This window comes from Tachypleus tridentatus, chromosome 1 (assembly GCF_004210375.1).
Source record: "Tachypleus tridentatus isolate NWPU-2018 chromosome 1, ASM421037v1, whole genome shotgun sequence".
NCBI lineage: Eukaryota > Metazoa > Arthropoda > Merostomata > Xiphosura > Limulidae > Tachypleus > Tachypleus tridentatus.
The window spans coordinates 9,745,268-9,763,496 of record NC_134825.1 but is presented as its reverse complement, the minus strand read 5'-3'; the positions used below and the strand labels follow the sequence as shown (position 1 = coordinate 9,763,496).

At 34.5% G+C, this 18,229-nt stretch overlaps 1 protein-coding gene across 1 annotated transcript in view; it reads left to right on the top strand.

Moving 5' to 3' along the window:
• The window catches only part of LOC143224032 (sushi, von Willebrand factor type A, EGF and pentraxin domain-containing protein 1-like), a 102,828-nt gene that overhangs the window by 46,543 nt on the left and 38,056 nt on the right, over nt 1–18,229 (top strand). The window contains exons 15-25 of the mRNA XM_076452529.1: nt 661–861; nt 1,644–1,871; nt 2,364–2,558; nt 3,739–3,810; nt 3,842–3,964; nt 5,377–5,577; nt 8,389–8,616; nt 9,190–9,390; nt 11,886–12,113; nt 13,973–14,173; nt 17,557–17,784. Of these exons, the coding sequence (XP_076308644.1) occupies nt 661–861; nt 1,644–1,871; nt 2,364–2,558; nt 3,739–3,810; nt 3,842–3,964; nt 5,377–5,577; nt 8,389–8,616; nt 9,190–9,390; nt 11,886–12,113; nt 13,973–14,173; nt 17,557–17,784 (2,106 nt within the window). The remainder of the gene's footprint in view (nt 1–660; nt 862–1,643; nt 1,872–2,363; nt 2,559–3,738; nt 3,811–3,841; nt 3,965–5,376; nt 5,578–8,388; nt 8,617–9,189; nt 9,391–11,885; nt 12,114–13,972; nt 14,174–17,556; nt 17,785–18,229) is intronic.

The window sequence follows — 18,229 nt, the reverse complement described above, 5'->3', positions numbered from 1 at the left end:
TCTCTGTCTGAGTTGTATGTACATTGTAAGACGCATGTTAAAGAATCAGTGAGGCACTAGAGTGTTAGCTCCCAGGACTATGTCTAGGTGATGGGGGCACAGATTAAAATAAGTCGGTAAAGTCCCCCACTATTTCTGGAGGAATGAGAAAGGCATGCTAATCGTTTTAATGCATTATACGTTCGCATTTATCCATTTATACTTTGGGAATTACTCCATTGGAAATCAATAAATGCCACATTTTATAGGGCCACACCCCCTGATTCCCATAATATTGGCATGTTCAGGTCCCGCAGGCACCTCAGCTCCTCCTCCTGGCTTTTTTTCTTACTTTTTAGAATTGTGTAACAAATAATCGTTGTTTTATAAAATATGAGTTTTTAAAGTCGAAGATTAGACAAGTGCTAACGAATTTTCAGCATGAATCTAGGAAAGGAATATGTGGAAAGATGTTTTGTTAGACAAAGATTGAAGTTTAAAAGATGTCTTCAACAAGTACCATGTTAAATTAGGTTTGATTTATTTATTTGTTCTTCAGTGTTTGTGTGGGACAAAAACTTTGTCGCTTATAAGATTTTCTGTAAGTTGATACAAAATAGCTATGGTTTAGTTACTTATAAATGAACAATCTTATGCTATGTCCTTGCTATTATTGTTCAGCTAAAGGCTGCAGTACCCTATCTGAACCAGTGAATGGATATCTTCAGTGTGGGTCAAAAACTGGAAGGTACTTCAAGGGCACTGTCTGCATCTACAAGTGTAATGATGGCTACGTCATTCCTGTGAGCCAAAGAGATGCTTCTTCGATACAATGTAGTCAGAACTCTAGATGGAATTCAACCAAAGTGCCGGACTGCAAGAGTAAGTGAAGAAAAGATTGTATGCGATCAGTTACATTTTTTAAGAATTAATAATTAAGTTAAGATAAGAACACTATTGTTTAATGAACAAAGATAAATTTTTCTGTTAATTTGGAAATTCAGTAAAGGAAGTGCGATTAATGGAGTTTGCAGTTACCTGGGCGCTCCAATAATTGTCATTCATTGTCACCAGTTGGTCTTTAGTTTCGAATTTAGCATTATAGATATTTTATTTACTCGGCTGTTACTAGATGGCACTAGTATTCAATGCAATCCGACGTATGATTCACAAACATTAAATCTGAAATACACACACACACACTCGTAACCCTATACCGTGGTTTAAAGAAATAAATAAGACATTAACATTTGTCTTTAAGCCTTACTTGGAAAATTTACTTTACTTAGAATGCTTTTGAAATGCCATTTTAAAATAATTACTTTTATTAAACAATAATAAATTGAACAATAATTCTAAAGTAGCTTTTTACTGTTTCAGTTAATTTGTGAGGAATTTTGTATTTGAAAATTTAGAAAATAAAATACGTAAAATTAGTTATTGTTCAAGAATTTTTATAATCGTCTTGTTTTAACTGTTAGCCCTGCATCGTGAAGGGTTATTTGTTTTGTGCTTAAGAAGATATATATAGAATGGTACTCTTCCAATCACAGGTATCGAAACCCAATTTTTTGTGTTATAAGCCCTCAGACTTATCGTTGGGCCACCGGAATATGTAGTAATAAGGAATCGTTAATTGTTAAGATCTTGTTTCTTTCTAACAGAAGCCGTTCCACCCAAGCCTCTCGACTGTACAGATCAAACCCTGGTGGCTAGAACTGGTACTATTCAAGTGAAGAAACCCAGGTTTGTAACAGGAGACGGAAAGGATGCAGATGTAAAGTGTACATTGGAGAAACCGTTAAAACCAGGGAAGTACATTAACGTGTGTTATGCAGTGGATCCAGACCTACAGACGTCTGCCAGTTGTTTCCAGAAAGTGACTGTAAAGGGTAAGGTAGCGGTACGTTTGGTAACTTTAATATTAACCATGTGTTGATTTAAAACATGTAACACATTTTATGTGTTTACTGTCATCCTAAACATAAAATTGTATTCTATGTTAATAGCCCGGCATGACCAGGTGTTTAAGGTACTCGACTTGTAATCCATTGGTTCAAATCCCCGTTACACCAAACATGCTCGCCACTTCAACCGTGGGGACGTTATAATATTACAGTCAATCCCACTATTCGTTGGTAAAAGAGTAGTCCAAGTGTTGGCGGTGGATGGTGACGACTAGCTGCCTTCCCCCTAGTCTTATACTGCTAAGTTAGGGACGGCTAGGGTCAAGATATAATTATTGCTTATAGATTTTATTAATGTGGTTGGATGAATAAAATAAAATCTTCTTCAAATATTTGATATACAACCTAATTTTGCTAATTCTATTATTAACAAATTAAAAAAATAATACTTTAAGTTATTTATTTTAATTGCTACAGGGTGTCTCTCTCCACCTGACATACAAAATGGGTACACAGAATGCCAACCTGAAACCAATAGCTATACACCAGGGACAGTTTGCATGTACCGTTGTCGTGATGGTTACGTCATTCCAGTCAGCCAATCAGATGTCACTTCAAGACAATGCCTTCACGACTCCAGCTGGAATATAACCAAATTCCCGGACTGTTTAAGTATGTTCAGGATATTTGTGTTGTCATTCTTATAAAATATTAAATATAGAATTCTAGCCTTCACACTGTTTTTATTAACTAATTCATAGTTATAACTCTAACGGCGACTTAATCTTCTACTTCGTATTTTTGTCGTTTATGAATCGACCTTATCTATCGGTTAGTCAGCAAAAAAGAAAGTCCCAGAGCAAATTTTTGATAGTTAATAAAAACGTTATAAACATCATGACTTTTTACGCATCACAACTGTGCATACAAGAATAAGTTAAAGTACACATTCCACAGTGTAAGCTTGTCTTCCTTTCTGTTAGAATACCCTTCTTTACTTTGAGGTCTTTGGAAAATATTCCACGTCAGTTTTGGTTCATTAGATGGGTTGAATAGGTCACTCTGTGACCAGTATACAGGAGATATAATTGTTGATATGTGTAACTACTGTTCAATGTTTAAAAAAACTTTGAAGTTTAAAATATGTTTCAGTGGCACCTTTGCATATTCCAAAACTTTATTACGCTACTGCTATAGGATGTCATGGCCATCAACGTTCAAAACTGATAGCGAAAGGATCTTAACGTACTATTGTTGCAATGGCATTAGTGTTTAGATATGGTAGCATATCAAGCTTGAATATCTGTTATTACAATGTCATTAATGTTCAGAATCTTCAGTTTGTGGAGCTTAACTTCTAATATTATTAATGTTGAGAATCTTTAGTACATTGAACTTAAATGTTTGTTGTTGAAATGTCATTAGGTTTCAAAATCTGTAATACATGGAGCTTAAATGTCTGTTGTTGTAATGTCACTAACGTTCAGAATTGGTAACATAACAAGCATAATGATTTATAGTTATAGTGTCTGATATTGAATAATGGAACAATTCCGTTATAACACAAAAGCGATAAATGTTCACGACTTTGTACATATTTAGGAATGTTTCTCTTATCCAACCTAAATGTTCTCATGAAACTGATTGTCAGTTAAAAAAGCCTCTTCTTCGTTTCTTATCCAGGTTTCTTACCTGAATCGTGCAACGTCGTCTTATTAATACTCTATGCAGCGCACATGTCCGCCTAGATAAACCTTTCGTTTAGCGTGTCTTATTATCCTGTATTAATTTTGTTTAAAGATTAACACAGATTTGACTATTTGGTTTTCCTAACACTTTACTTTCATGACAGAAGCCGTTCCGCCCGAGCCTCTCGACTGTGCAGATCAAACCCTGGTGGCAGGAACTGATGGTGTTCGAGTGCAGAAACCAAATTTATAACATACAAAGGGAAGAGATTGTCTCAAAATGTTCGCTTGGAAGGTTATTGAAACCAGGGAAGTACACAAACATTTGTGTCGCTATGGATCCGGAACTACAGACAGCTGGCAGATGTCTCCAAAAAGTTGTTGTCAAAGGTGAGGTAATGAACGTGTTGTTACTTATAAACGTACAAATGCATAAATATACATTCGATTAAGCATGTTAGGATTACCAGTTCATAAATGATAACGAATGTAAGATGTGGAACTCATAAGTTCAGCTGCCATTTTACGAAATTCTGTACAAAATATATCAATCCCATAATAACCATTTTTCTTCTCTAGTAATTTTACTAAACACCTGCTTATTTTAGTAGGAAGTAAATTTCGAGGAGTATTGATAAAGAAGCTAATTTTTACTGATTCTATAGGGTGACCCAAAAGTCGGTTACCGTAGTTGAGCGTTTACACAAACTCACAAAATATTCTCAAAATGCCCTCCCTCAAAATCCATACAGAACTGAAGACGCTTACTGACTCCATATTATCTTCAATGTTTAATGTCATTATCTGATAAATTTTCAAAGCAATAACAGAAACAATGTCAATTTTTCCAAATTTTACAATGGCAACCGTCCTTTGGAGCACCCTATTGATCACCAAAAATATTATCTTACAACCTAACAAACGCACAGTAGTAATGCTACAGAAGTGGGCAATCAGCTAGAGGCTGTTTCAAAACATGTTAGCAACGTCGTTTCCGTTTGTTAAAATACAGGCGTTGTATTAATTAGGAATTGAACAGAGTACAACTGCTTTATAAATATCAGCTGTCTGTAACTGTAACAAGCAGATAATAAGAACGTTAGAAGATTATAGATATAGATCGTAAAGAGAACGGGACAGGACCCGCCCTTTCCGACCTCTCAGGGTCAAAGTTTATGAGGCCTGTCAGTAACATCTTGTAAGAGGACACCTTCCAGATTAGTGTCAGGACGAACAATGAACGGTCAGTGAGTGCAACACCACTACTGTCTATCTTTCGTTAAGAGTATTGTTGCATCTCAATATTCGAAAACGATGTCCATATTATTGCACGCCATATTAGAACACGTGACACGATGTCGCTAGTAGCTTACAGGTTATTGATCTATTGATCAGAGCATTCGTTAAGAACAATTTATTCAAGAACAGCCCTCATAGAAACTTAATATCGTGTAAACAATGTGTTCTTACGTTTCTTGAATATATTTACAAATTTATACAGTCACGTAGGAATCATAAAAATTCAACACGTCATATGCACGTGTAGTTTTGTTTGTGTATCTAATTTTAGCGTGATCTCTATTTGTCTCAACAAAAATTTGTACTGAGGAATATTTGTATATTTATTTTCATATGGTTGCTTGAGAAATATAATCTGTTTGTCTACTTTTTTAGTGCACACTAGGTGCCTGTTGAAAAATAAACCATGTAAAGATTAGAGCCAGTTAATAACAATAATAACGAAAACATTTCACAAGTTTTTTCACATTCCAAGCACAGAAGTTATGTTCCTTTTTTTTTAGCTTTAGAGTGTAGCGCTCCGCCTAAAACAGAAAGGGGTTATCTGGAATGTCGACCGCGCCATGACAGATATCCTCCGGAGACAGTCTGTAAATATCATTGTCATCATGGTTACGCCATACCAATCAGCCAATCAGATATCTCCTCGAGAAAATGTCTTCAGGACTCCGCATGGAACACAACTAAAGTTCCAGATTGTCAAAGTAAGCTGGAGAAACGTAATATGTGTGAATTACTTTATCACACAGTTAGTAAGTTTTAGTGGTAACAGAATTAACATTTATCAGTATTTATCTGGACTTTGAGACTGTTTTACCTATAGGTTTTTATGAAGAATGTTGTTACTAAGTCTGAGTTCCTTGTATATGAAACATCGTATACTTTCTCAATGAAAGCTTCAAAACTATATATAAACATCTTTGGTTCCATCAAATTACTGAAAATGAAATATAAAATTATTAAAATCTGACACAGATCAAAGCACATCTGTCACTGTGAGATGTTTACCATATCACTTGTAGTTTATTATTGTAAGTTGAATGTTACTCATACCATTAGTTTATTTTACTATGAGATGTTTACCATATCACTTGTAATTTATTATTGTAAGTTGAATGTTACTCATACCATTAGTTTATTTTACGAAACATTGTTGCTTGCAGCAAATGGTCTAATGAGCATTTCTTTCAGGTTTCATAGTTCGATAGCTGAGCCCTAAATTTATTAATTAAAATTGAAAGAGATTCCTAGAAGTTTCTTTTATCCAAAGAATTGGTTCCTAAAATTCCCTCGTATCAAAGTTTCCTTCTTACAAGCATGGTTCCTAAAAATCTCTTTTTGAATAAATAGTTCTCAAAATGTCCCCTTATTTAAAGAAACAGTTCCTAAAATTCAATTTCTTTAAATAAATTGTTCCTTAATGTTTCCCTTTCTTGAAAGAAATGGTTCTTAAAGTTCCTTTTTAAAAGAAATGTTTTCTAAAATACCCTTTTCTCAAAGAAATGTTTTCTAAAATACCCTTCTTTAAAGAAATGTTTTCTAAAATTCCCTTTTGTTAAAGAAACATTTTCTGAAATACCCTTTGTTAAAGAAATGTCTTCTAAAATACCCACTTGTTAATGAAATGTTTTCTAAAATACCTTTTGTTAAAGAAATGTTTTCTAAAATTCCCTTTTGTTAAAGAAACATTTTCTGAAATACCCTTTGTTAAAGAAATGTCTTCTAAAATACCCACTTGTTAATGAAATGTTTTCTAAAATACCTTTTGTTAAAGAAATGTTTTCTAAAATTCCCTTTTGTTAAATAAACATTTTCTGAAATACCCTTTGTTAAAGAAATGTTTTCTAAAATACCCACTTGTTAATGAAATGTTTTCTAAAATACCTTTTGTTAAAGAAATGTTTTCTAAAATTCCCTTTTGTTAAAGAAACATTTTCTGAAATACCCTTTTGTTGAAGAAATTCTTCTAAAATACACATTTGTTAATGAAATGTTTTCTAAAATACCTTTTGTTAAAGAAATGTTTTCTAAAATACCCTTTTGTTAAAGAAATGTTTTCTAAAATTCCCTTTTGTTAAAGAAACATTTTCTAAAATTCCCTTTTGTTAAAGAAACATTTTTTACAAATATCCTTTTGTTAAAGAAATGTCTTCTAAAATACCCACTTGTTAATGAAATGTTTTCTAAAATACCTTTTGTTAAATAAACATTTTCTGAAATACCCTTTGTTAAAGAAATGTCTTCTAAAATACCCACTTGTTAATGAAATGTTTTCTAAAATACCTTTTGTTAAAGAAATGTTTTCTAAAATACCCTTTTGTTAAAGAAATGTTTTCTAAAATTCCCTTTTGTTAAATAAACATTTTCTAAAATTCCCTTTTGTTAAAGAAACATTTTCTAAAATATCCTTTTGTTAAAGAAACATTTTCTAAAATTCCCTTTTGTTAAAGAAACATTTTCTAAAATATCCTTTTGTTAAAGAAATGTTTTCTAGAATTACCTTTTGTTAAAGAAACATTTTCTAAAATTCCCTTTTGTTAAATAAATGTTTTCTAGAATTCCCTTTTGTTAAAGAAACATTTTCTAAAATTCCCTTTTGTTAAAGAAACATTTTCTAAAATATCCTTTTCTTAAAGAAATGTTTTCTAGAATTACCTTTTGTTAAAGAAACATTTTCTAAAATTCCCTTTTGTTAAATAAATGTTTTCTAGAATTACCTTTTGTTAAAGAAACATTTTCTAAAATTACCTTTTGTTAAAGCAACATTTTCTAAAATTCCCCTTCTTTCAATAAATAATTCCTAAATTCTCCCTTTTTGGAATATTTCCTATGTTTCCTACTTTTAAAAAAATTCTTTTTTTTTTTGTTTAAATCTAAATATTGGTGTCTTGAGCATATTTTATTTACGTCATATCACATACAAAGTCAAAAATAAAATACGATTTCGTATATGTGCATTAGCCCATCATTCATGCTGCCTAACATAATAATAACACATTATGAAAAGCAAAAGACAATATAGCTGATGCTATTAAACTTTATTTCGGTAGAATCCAATACATTAGACTATAAAACGCAACACCTTCTGACATTCCAGGTCCCTTTGTGTGTAAATATATATATTTTAAAAACTGTGATTAATTTCTAACGCCAATCAATTAAACGCACAAGCATGCTAGATATAATATTTCAAGTTTTTAGACATCTTTGGTATATATTCAGGTATGGCGTGGCGTCACCTGGTGGCTAGGTCGCTTGGCTTATAATCTACCAATCGCGAATCCCATCAACTGTCATGCCGTGAAGACATTATACTGTGCCGGTCAATCCCAATATTTTTTTGTAATAAGTAGCTCGAGGGAAACTGTGTGCAGATAATCCTCGAGTAACTTTGCAGTTAATTACATAAAGAAAACTGTGGTCTGGATAGTAGATAATAGCAACACACGAACATCTCCCTCGCTGCTTGATTTCGTCTTTTATATATTTGTATGTGTGTGTGTGTTTCACGATAGAAGCCGTTCCGCCCAAGCCTCTCGACTGTACAGATCTAACCCTGGTGGCTAGAACTGGTACTATTCAAGTGAAGAAACCCAGGTTTGTAACAGGAGACGGAAAGGATGCAGATGTAAAGTGTACACTGAAGAAACCGTTGAAACCAGGGAAGTACACTAACATGTGTTATGCAGTGGATCCAGACTTACAGACATCTGCCAGTTGTTTCCAGAAAGTGATCATAAAGGGTAAGGTACTGACTACATGCATTGTAACTGTTCCACTCTCTTATGATATTATTTAGTTCAACGGAAAAGTGTTATTAAAACAAATTTATTTATAAAAATGTTGCTAACATCTGAAACACGTAAGTAAAATTTTCTTGCCTTTCTTGTAACGTACCTCTTTTTTTAACGTAAGGGGAAATAATAAGATACAAAATATTCAATGCTTGGTATTTAAGTAGGTGGCGCCTCGTGCAAAAACTAGCTTCTTCATAGAAAAGTTTTGTTTCAGGTTTTGTTCTGTGTTTTAGGAATGGTTGTATAATAATTCTAACAGGTGCCTAAAATACGTAGAGATAACTAACTATATCTAACCCTGTTGCACATATTTATTATAAGTATTATTTCCATCCTGAATAATTTGGTGATTAATTAGCTTTACTATATTTTTGTGTCTTTTGTTGCTTATTCTACTTGTTTTTTTACTAAACTTTTTTTTTTATAAATCATATCTATCTTTCTCTCTCTTTTATCTTTATTGCCCAGTGTTCGAAAGAAGCACCTAATACACATGTAAACAAATAATTGTTTTTATAGACGCAGAGTGTCGCTCTCCGCCAGATATACAAAATGGCTACACAGAGTGTCACCCTCAACCAGACAGCTATGCTTCTGGAACGGTCTGCAAGTACCACTGTCGGGACACATACGTCATTCCAACCAGCCAATCAGCTATAACCTCAAGATACTGTCGTCACGACTTTAAATGGAACATAACAGAAGTACCGAACTGTAGAAGTAAGCTACTTACTCTATGTTCAAAGCGTTTTCGTTCTGTTAGAGATAATTAAACTACTGTCTGCACCATGATGACTGCAAAGTTCTTTGTTTGATGTTATTTACAGTGATAAATGTTGTGCTCTATCTTTAGTAGAACTAACTTGATTTCATATCAAGCTCCACATATTTTAAGTTCGTGCCAAATTTAAATCTTAAGAACACTGATTTATAAACCGGCCCTGTGCTACACTCCTGAATTTCGGAGCTGACTACGACGGTCCAAATCCATGAGATACCTCACACACACACAAATCCCAGTTTAAATTGTTGGTGCATTATAAGTGTGACAGTCAGTTAGTCTCTTAGTGCGAATTATACGCAGATATGGTTCTGGTGACTGATTGTTTTTCCTCTGGTAAACAGTACAAAACAAGGGGTGACACGTGCATTGTGTATTTTGGTTATGAATACAAATGAAAAATTAGTTGATTAGTTGTCAATCAGAAATTGTATTTTATTTTGGGAATGCATGTTTCTTATGGCTGTTACTTCTTCTGTTGTAAAATATATCCAAAACCTTTGATAACATTTTCAGAAATACCGTGACATGTTACTAACTTACTCCTCACACCGTGACTTGTTACTAAAATGCTACTCACACCGTGACTTGTTACTAACAGCTCCTCACACCGTGACATGTTACTAACACTCCTCACACCGTGACTTGTTACTAACAGCTCCTCACACCGTGACTTGTTACTAACTTACTCCTCACACCGTGACTTGTTACTAAGATGCTCCTCACACCGTGACTTGTTACTAACAGCTCCTCACACCGTGACTTGTTACTAACTTGCTCCTCACACCATGACTTGTTACTAACTTACTCCTCACACCGTGACTTGTTACTAAGATGCTCCTCACACCGTGACTTGTTACTAACTTACTCCTCACACCATGACTTGTTACTAAGATGCTCCTCACACCGTGACTTGTTACTAACTTACTCCTCACACCGTGACTTGTTACTAACAGCTCCTCACATCGTGACTTGTTACTAACTTACTCCTCACACCGTGACTTGTTACTAACAGCTCCTCACACCGTGACTTGTTATTAACACTCCTCACACCGTGACTTGTTACTAACTGCTCCTCACACCGTGACTTGTTACTAACAGCTCCTCACACCGTGACTTGTTACTAACTTACTCCTCACACCGTGACTTGTTACTAAGATGCTCCTCACACCGTGACTTGTTACTAACTTGCTCCTCACACCATGACTTGTTACTAACTTACTCCTCACACCGTGACTTGTTACTAGGATGCTCCTCACACCGTGACTTGTTACTAACAGCTCCTCACACCGTGACTTGTTACTAACTTACTCCTCACACCGTGACTTGTTACTAACTTACTCCTCACACCGTGACTTGTTACTTACACCGTGACGTATTACTTACCTGCTCCTCACGCCGTCACATATTACTTGCTGCTGACACCGTGACATGTTACTTACTTGCTCCTTACACCGTGACGTATTACTTACCTGCTCCTCACGCCGTCACATATTACTTGCTGCTGACACCGTGACATGTTACTTACTTGTTCCTTACACCGTGACGTATTACTAACTTGCTCTACTCACCGTCACGTGTAATTTATTTGCTGCTAACAACTATTAAAATCTAAATGCTGAGAGTTTTGCCTTCCGTTAATTGTGGCCAGTTACCTGACTGTAACTTCCTTACTTTGATTTACTAACATCTTCCATAATACTGCAGTATCACCATTTCAACAGTCTTCGGTGTGCATGACATTCGGACAAAGAAATGAAGCGACACTAATAGTTGCATAGCTATTATTATTGTCATTACGTACATAGACATTGGCCTTGAGAGAAGTCAAAGTGCATACCTGGACATTTGGACGCAACTTTGATTCTCACGTCTTAATAAAAAAATTGGAATTTCTATCAAGAAAAAAAAAACAGTGGTAGAAAAATCAAACGTAAAGTAGGGAGGAAGGGGTGAACTGTTGTCTCTGACCCTCCCTGGTCTACTATTCTGAACCGTAGGCGTAGATCTCAATATCGTTTTTCATACGTAGGCGTAGACCTCAATATCGTGCTTCATACGTAGACCTCAATATTGTGTTTCATACGTAGGTGTAGACCTCAATCTCGTGTTTCATACGTCCCAGACAAGTTTAAATACAATATCTCTAGTGTACAGTTTGTATTATAAAAATCTACACGTTAGCCATTATTTTGAAGTAATTTTATACCTGTATCTCAAAATTATTCAACCAAGTATTTTTCGTTAAAAATTCGAATAATAATGAAATGTAGGCTGAATTTTTTATACGCATTTGTTGACCACGTGAGATTGAACTGTAGATTTGAAAACAGTTTAAATTCCTATAATACTAAGTAGATCAAATAAACATATGCATCGTGATTAATTGAGAGTTTGTAAAACCGGCAATTATATTTCACATACTTACTTATAGAGGCGGTTGTGCCGAAACCTGTGGGTTGTTCCAACAAAACCTTGTTGGCAGAAGGTGGGGTGGCTCGTGTAAAGAAACCCAGGTTTGTAGCAGGAGACGGGAGAGATCTGGATGTGGAGTGTACCCTGGAGGGTGAACTGGAACCTGGAGAGTACATCAACACGTGTGAAGCTGTAGATTCGGAGTTACGAACAACTTCCAAGTGTTCTTACAGTCTGAAAATAGAATGTAATATTTCCCTTGTTTATTATTATTTTGTTATGATTTTGACTTATATTGATTTTATAAAAGACATGTAGTTTATTACGTATTAAAGCAAATGTATAAAGAGATACGCCTTAGAATGGCATTTTCATGAAAATCAGATGTATATTTATAAGACTGAAGACATAACAGGCTAAAGTCTCAAATATGTGTAGTTTAGAGCACATAGACTTAGATATTTATATGATCGGAAACAGGTTTGTTTTTTATATTACACACGTTACGTTTCACAGTTATCAAGGCTTAGTTCTGTACAGCCCTGAAGAGATAATTATTTAAAAACATAAATTTTTTGCACCAACAAATACATCATCGCGCAAGTCAAACTGTGACAAAACTTTGTAAATTTATATACTTTATACAAAATTATTACTGGTTTCATTTACAAGTTAAAACGTCTGTAACAATAGCAAGTAACTTGGATATTCTGTCTCTAAGATATAAGTAACACAACAGTTGCAAAATTATAATGCAAGCTACAGACTTTATAAGTGTTAAGATCTGGTCACTAGAACCCATATCCTAACGGTTGTGGGCATGGCAGTCATCTTGAACTCATAAAAGTAGAAATCCGAACATTTGTTATTTGGATTGTGTATGATAGACGAAATATCTCCTCTGCTTTTGGCTGTTATGCCCAAGTGTTGGACATACAAAAATTCTTAGTTTAAAAGCTATTTTTTAATTTACTTTTCATAACAATAGAGTTAAAGCAATTATTTTAAAAGTGATAGTTAGGGCAAGTTTGGTGATGTAAGAACGGTACGTTTTGAGTATGGATAAATTGTTGTTGACACCAAGTTACCTGAACCTTCAGTACTTTTCATTAATGAGTATAGTTACATTATAGCGTCGCTTGCATCGTTTACATAAAGTTGAAAGTCTCGGTAAACAAGGTATATATACACAGGTGACTAGCGAGCCCAAGTAAGTAGAGGGAAGAGTAAAGCTTCAGTCGAAAGAAAAGTTAGAAAACGGGAAGTTACACGCGCGTGAAAGATTAGCCATAACACGTCATATATTTTAAAGTGAGTTTCACAGTTTAACGGAAATAAATAATTTATCTTGTTAAAGGTGTTCTAAAGTAATTAGATCCATCTACGTGAACTCTAACGAAAATGAGACAGTTATTTAAGATTCAATATACAACTGGGATAACCTAAATGAATTATTCACTGATACTATCGTGATGAGAGTAGAGAAAAATAATTCATCGTGCCAACTGAGTGAACTGTTGACAATAAAAGACAATTATTTAGAGTTTCTGATACAACTATTATTTCCTATGGTGAAAATAATTGTGTACATACGCTTGACTGGTTTTTAATATATGCTATTTTAAAATGAGTGGATTGTGTTCCGTCTATTTATTGTTCGAATTTATCGCCAGGAAGTAACATAACCTACTGTAAAAGAATCTTCAGCCCACTCAGATACATAAAACCCTGGCACCCAAATATTTTAACTTTGAAATGATACCATTTATACTTGCGTATAAATTGTACAATAGTAGATTGTTTTGTTACAGTTTTTCTCGCCTAGTGGCACAATGGTATGTCTTTGGACTTATAACACTAGAAACAGGATTTCGATACTCGTGGTGGTAGAGCACAGATAGCTCTTTGTGTAGCTTTGTGCTTAATAACAAACAAACAACGTTACAGTTTTACTGGCGCCATATTGTATTAGCACGTATATCTATAATACAAATATTGTATTTGTACATAATACACACACATATATCAACTTTAATAATTCAGTATCAGCTCTAGTCACTACCAAGTGAGTGATTGATACAAATTTCTGTTTTTTCCTTTTTTTAGCCCAAGAATGCAGCCCTCCCTCTTTACCGTCAAATGGAACTGTCGAATGTTGGCCAAAACCAGAAAGTTATTCTGAAGAAACAGTTTGTAAATACTTGTGCTATGAAGGCTACGTCATTCCAACCAGCCAATCAAATATCACCCACATATACTGTCGTCATGACTTCAAGTGGAACTCGACGAAAGTTCCAAATTGTCAGAGTAAGCTGATAAAAAATTTCTTTAAAACGGAAAAAATACCTTTTGTTATTTTTTTATCTATTTCACTTATTACTTATTTTGTTAAGAAACTTCTTTGTTGACTTTACATGTTAATCTACTCTGTAAGTTAGTGTGAACTTACACCAAGAAGTAAAATCAGTTGTTAAAACGGAAAAGTAAAAAGTCTTTTCAAGGCTTGAACCGTGTTCACTGTTGTCTTTATGTAATATTGGAAAGACTAAATCTTTGTACTGGCAAAATGTTCCAACATATGAAGACAAGAAATAAATGTGACTTTATTTTTGTTCCATTAATATTTTAGTTGGCTTTGGTTTAAATTTGTAATATAATGTTTCTCTTTTGTGTCTGATGCAGAAAAAACATTTTGGTCTCTATGTTGAAATCTAATTTGTTTTTAAATTAAAGATCCACACTTAAGAAAATGGCATGGTCAGTCCATTCAGAATATCAACTATCCTATGTTTTAATTGCAATCGAATAATTTGTTTATATGCAAAAACGGCTCGTTTGGGTTGAGAAAATATTTTACATAGAAGAGCGAACAACGTTTCGACCTTCTTTGGTCATCGTCAGGTTCACAAAGAAAGAGGTAACTGACCGGAAGCTGACCACATGTTTGAAAGGGGTTAAAATTATATATTCAAACATCTAATACCGCCCTCTACATTTCGACACACAGTTACACAACCCCTTTCAAACATGTGGTCAGCTTCCGGTCAGTTACCTCTTTCTTTGTGAACCTGACGATGACCGAAGAAGATCGAAACGTTGTTCGCTCTTCTGTGTAAAATATTTTCTCAACCCAAACGAGCCGTTTTTGCATATAAATTTCTCAACAAGTGGGTTTCTCGACATCACTGAATAATTTGTTTGTTTGTTTTGAATTTCGCCCAAAGCTACACGAGGGCTATCGGCGTTAGCCGTCCCTAATTTATTTAGTGTAAGAGTAGAGAGAGAAGGCAGCTAGTCATCACTACCCACTGCCAACTTTTGGGCTACTCTTTTAACAACAAACAGATTTATATTAATATTATAACGCCTCTACGGCTAAAAAGGCGACCCTGTTTGGTTAGACGGATGTTCGGACCCGCGGCCCTCAGATGACGAGTCGAGCGCCTTAACCATGTGGCCATGCCGGGCCTATATAATAAATCCAATCGTGACATATTGCGTATTTTCCAGTCTTTGTCAGTGTCTTACTTTGTATCTCATAAATACAGCCGTGAATTATCGCGTGTTTTCCAATAAATAAAGAAGGTGACGTTGTTTTGTTTCTATTGTAGTATTCACCAATATCGATTTCGGTATGATAAAGCTACGTCCAGTATATTTGTGTTTGGAGATATTTATAAAGGCTTTCCACATACGAATAAGCCAGGTAACAAAAGTCTTAATGTAGTATTTTAAATTTTATAATTAACATTATAAACAAAAATAATTTTAAACTGTGGTGTTTACTGAACTACTGATAATATACAGTTTAACGTGTGGGAAATGATTCACAACAAAAATAGGATACTTGAAATCATTAAAAACAACGAAAAGTGACTCTGGAAAAGAAAACAGTGTGTTTTTTTTTTAATTCAAAGTCACAAACAACTTGTCAGAATAACATATATTACGACATGGACTGATAAGGTGTTTCCACATGGAGCACTTTATCAAATTCATTACGCTTTCTTTTATAGTCAAAGGACTTATTATACAAGTGTATGTAGTACAGTTTTCTGTATATTCAGACCAATCTGGTTATTACACAAGACAATTCTAACACTAATAATTATTCTCGCATATAGAGTATCTGTGACCAGCAAATTTAAAGACAATGGAATTTTAATAATTTATCAAGTGTGTATTTTCCGATTCATTTGTATTGCAAATGATATTTAATCTTCATCTGAACTTGTTAGATCTATCTGAAGAAAGTTTATGTTCTTTCTGGCAAAAAACCAACAACCAACTTCATGTCCATCAAGTAGTTCTGTTTTGACCTCTAACTTCATGTCCATCAAGTAGTTCTGTTTTGACCTCTAACTATTTTTATTATTTGGTTCCAATTATTGTAAATAAATTCCAATGTATGATTGGTTAACTCCTAGTGGAAAGTTATTTAAAATAAAAATAACCAATTATGTATATTCGTCTTATTTTATGTTTGGGCTAACATAATTATTATCTGTAGTTGTTGTTTTATTTACTATTTTTCATAAGTACTTATTGTTATGACAGTAACTGTTTGAATCAATAATAAAAATACCAAAGTATAAAAATAAACACAACCAAAACAGCACAGTATAAAAGTATGTCACAGCTACTGGCACAGTGCTTATAATCTTGAGCTAAACACAACCTTTGGGACAGCAGTGAGTATATGGATTTACAACGCTAAAATTAGGGGTTTGATTCCCCTCGGTATTTATAGCAGCTAGCTCGGTGTGGCTTTGCTATATGAAAACACACACTAAACACAACCGAAATATCAGACTGTAACTGTTTATCAAAGAATATCTTCCAATATGCTATAATAATTTGACCCCAACCCAATATTCACGAGGTTTGATAATTCCCCCTGTGTACGTCTGTCTGTATGTGTTATAATACGTTAAAGTTAATTTCACTTCAGAGTCAAAAGGTCAAATCTAAATAGTTATTAATTAATACACGTAAGTTTAAGTGCTTCACATGAAAAATTTGGCAAGATACAACTTTTTCTTATAATTTTGGTATTGTGAACTGAATTTATTTTCAAATCGTTGTATTTTATTATCATTATATTACATGTAAGATAAACGTTGGTATATTATTATGAAAATATATGTTCTATAAAACTGTATTCTTTTTGTTGTTATTTTTAACGTAAAATTATCCTCACGTGGTCATCGGTAAGTGTGAAGGATTATAATGCGACTGTTCAGGTTTGGACAACTGCAGTAGGCAGAACACAGTTAGCCCATCATATATTTTTGTCCGATTCTTAAGAAATGTTGAAAATCATTTTAAGTGTTTTGATTGATACGTTTTCTCAATGGCCCAGCATGGCCAGGTGGTTAAGGTGTTCGACTTATAATCTGAGAGTCGCGGAATCGAATCCCCGTCACACTAAACACGCTCGCCCTTTCAGCCATGGGGGCGTTATACTGCAACGGTCAATTCCGCTATTCGTTGGTAAAAGAGTAACCCAAGAGTTTGCGGTGGGTGGTGATGACTAGCTGCCTTCTCTCTAGTCTTACACTGCTAAAATAGGAACGACTAGCGCAGATAGCCCTCGTGTAGCTTTGCGCGAAATTCAAAACAAACCAAAACGAAAAGTTTCCTAAACACGTTGTTGGTGGTTTTAATAATAATGATATGTTATCAAACAGAAACTGTCCAACCAAAGTCCGTAGACTGTGTCGACCGAACCCTGGTGGCTGAAAAAGGAGTTGCTCGAGTGAAGAAACCCAGGTTTGTAGCAGGAGACGGGAGAGATCTGGATGTGGAGTGTACCCTGGAGGGTGAGCTAGAGCCTGGAGAGTACATCAACACGTGTGAAGCTACTGATTTGGAACTACACACCAAAGGAAAGTGTCGCTACACAATCAGTGTGAAAAGTAAGAATTTGAGAAGTTAGCTAAATGTGCACATGGTTATTAGTGTGCGTATTATTACAAATATTTACTTAGAGCGATATTTATGAATCAAAATTTTTCTTATTTTTCTCAACATAAGCACTGAGTAAAATTATGAAGCTCTTATGTTCCAGTGTGCTCGGCATAGCCAGGTGGTTAGGAAGCTCGAGGACTAGAATCCCCGCCCTACCAAGTATGCTCGCTCTTTTAGCTGTGTGGGCGTAAGTAAATGACAGTCACTCCCACTGTCACTTAATAAAATAATAGTCTACGAATTAGCAGTGGGTGGTGGTGACTAGTTGGCTCCCCTTCTGGTCTTACATTGCCAAATTAGGGAAAGATAGCACAGATAGACCTGGTGCAGCTTTGGGCAAAATTAAAAACAAACAGACTTCTTTTATTTTTCTATGTTTAGTGTTTTCTTCCC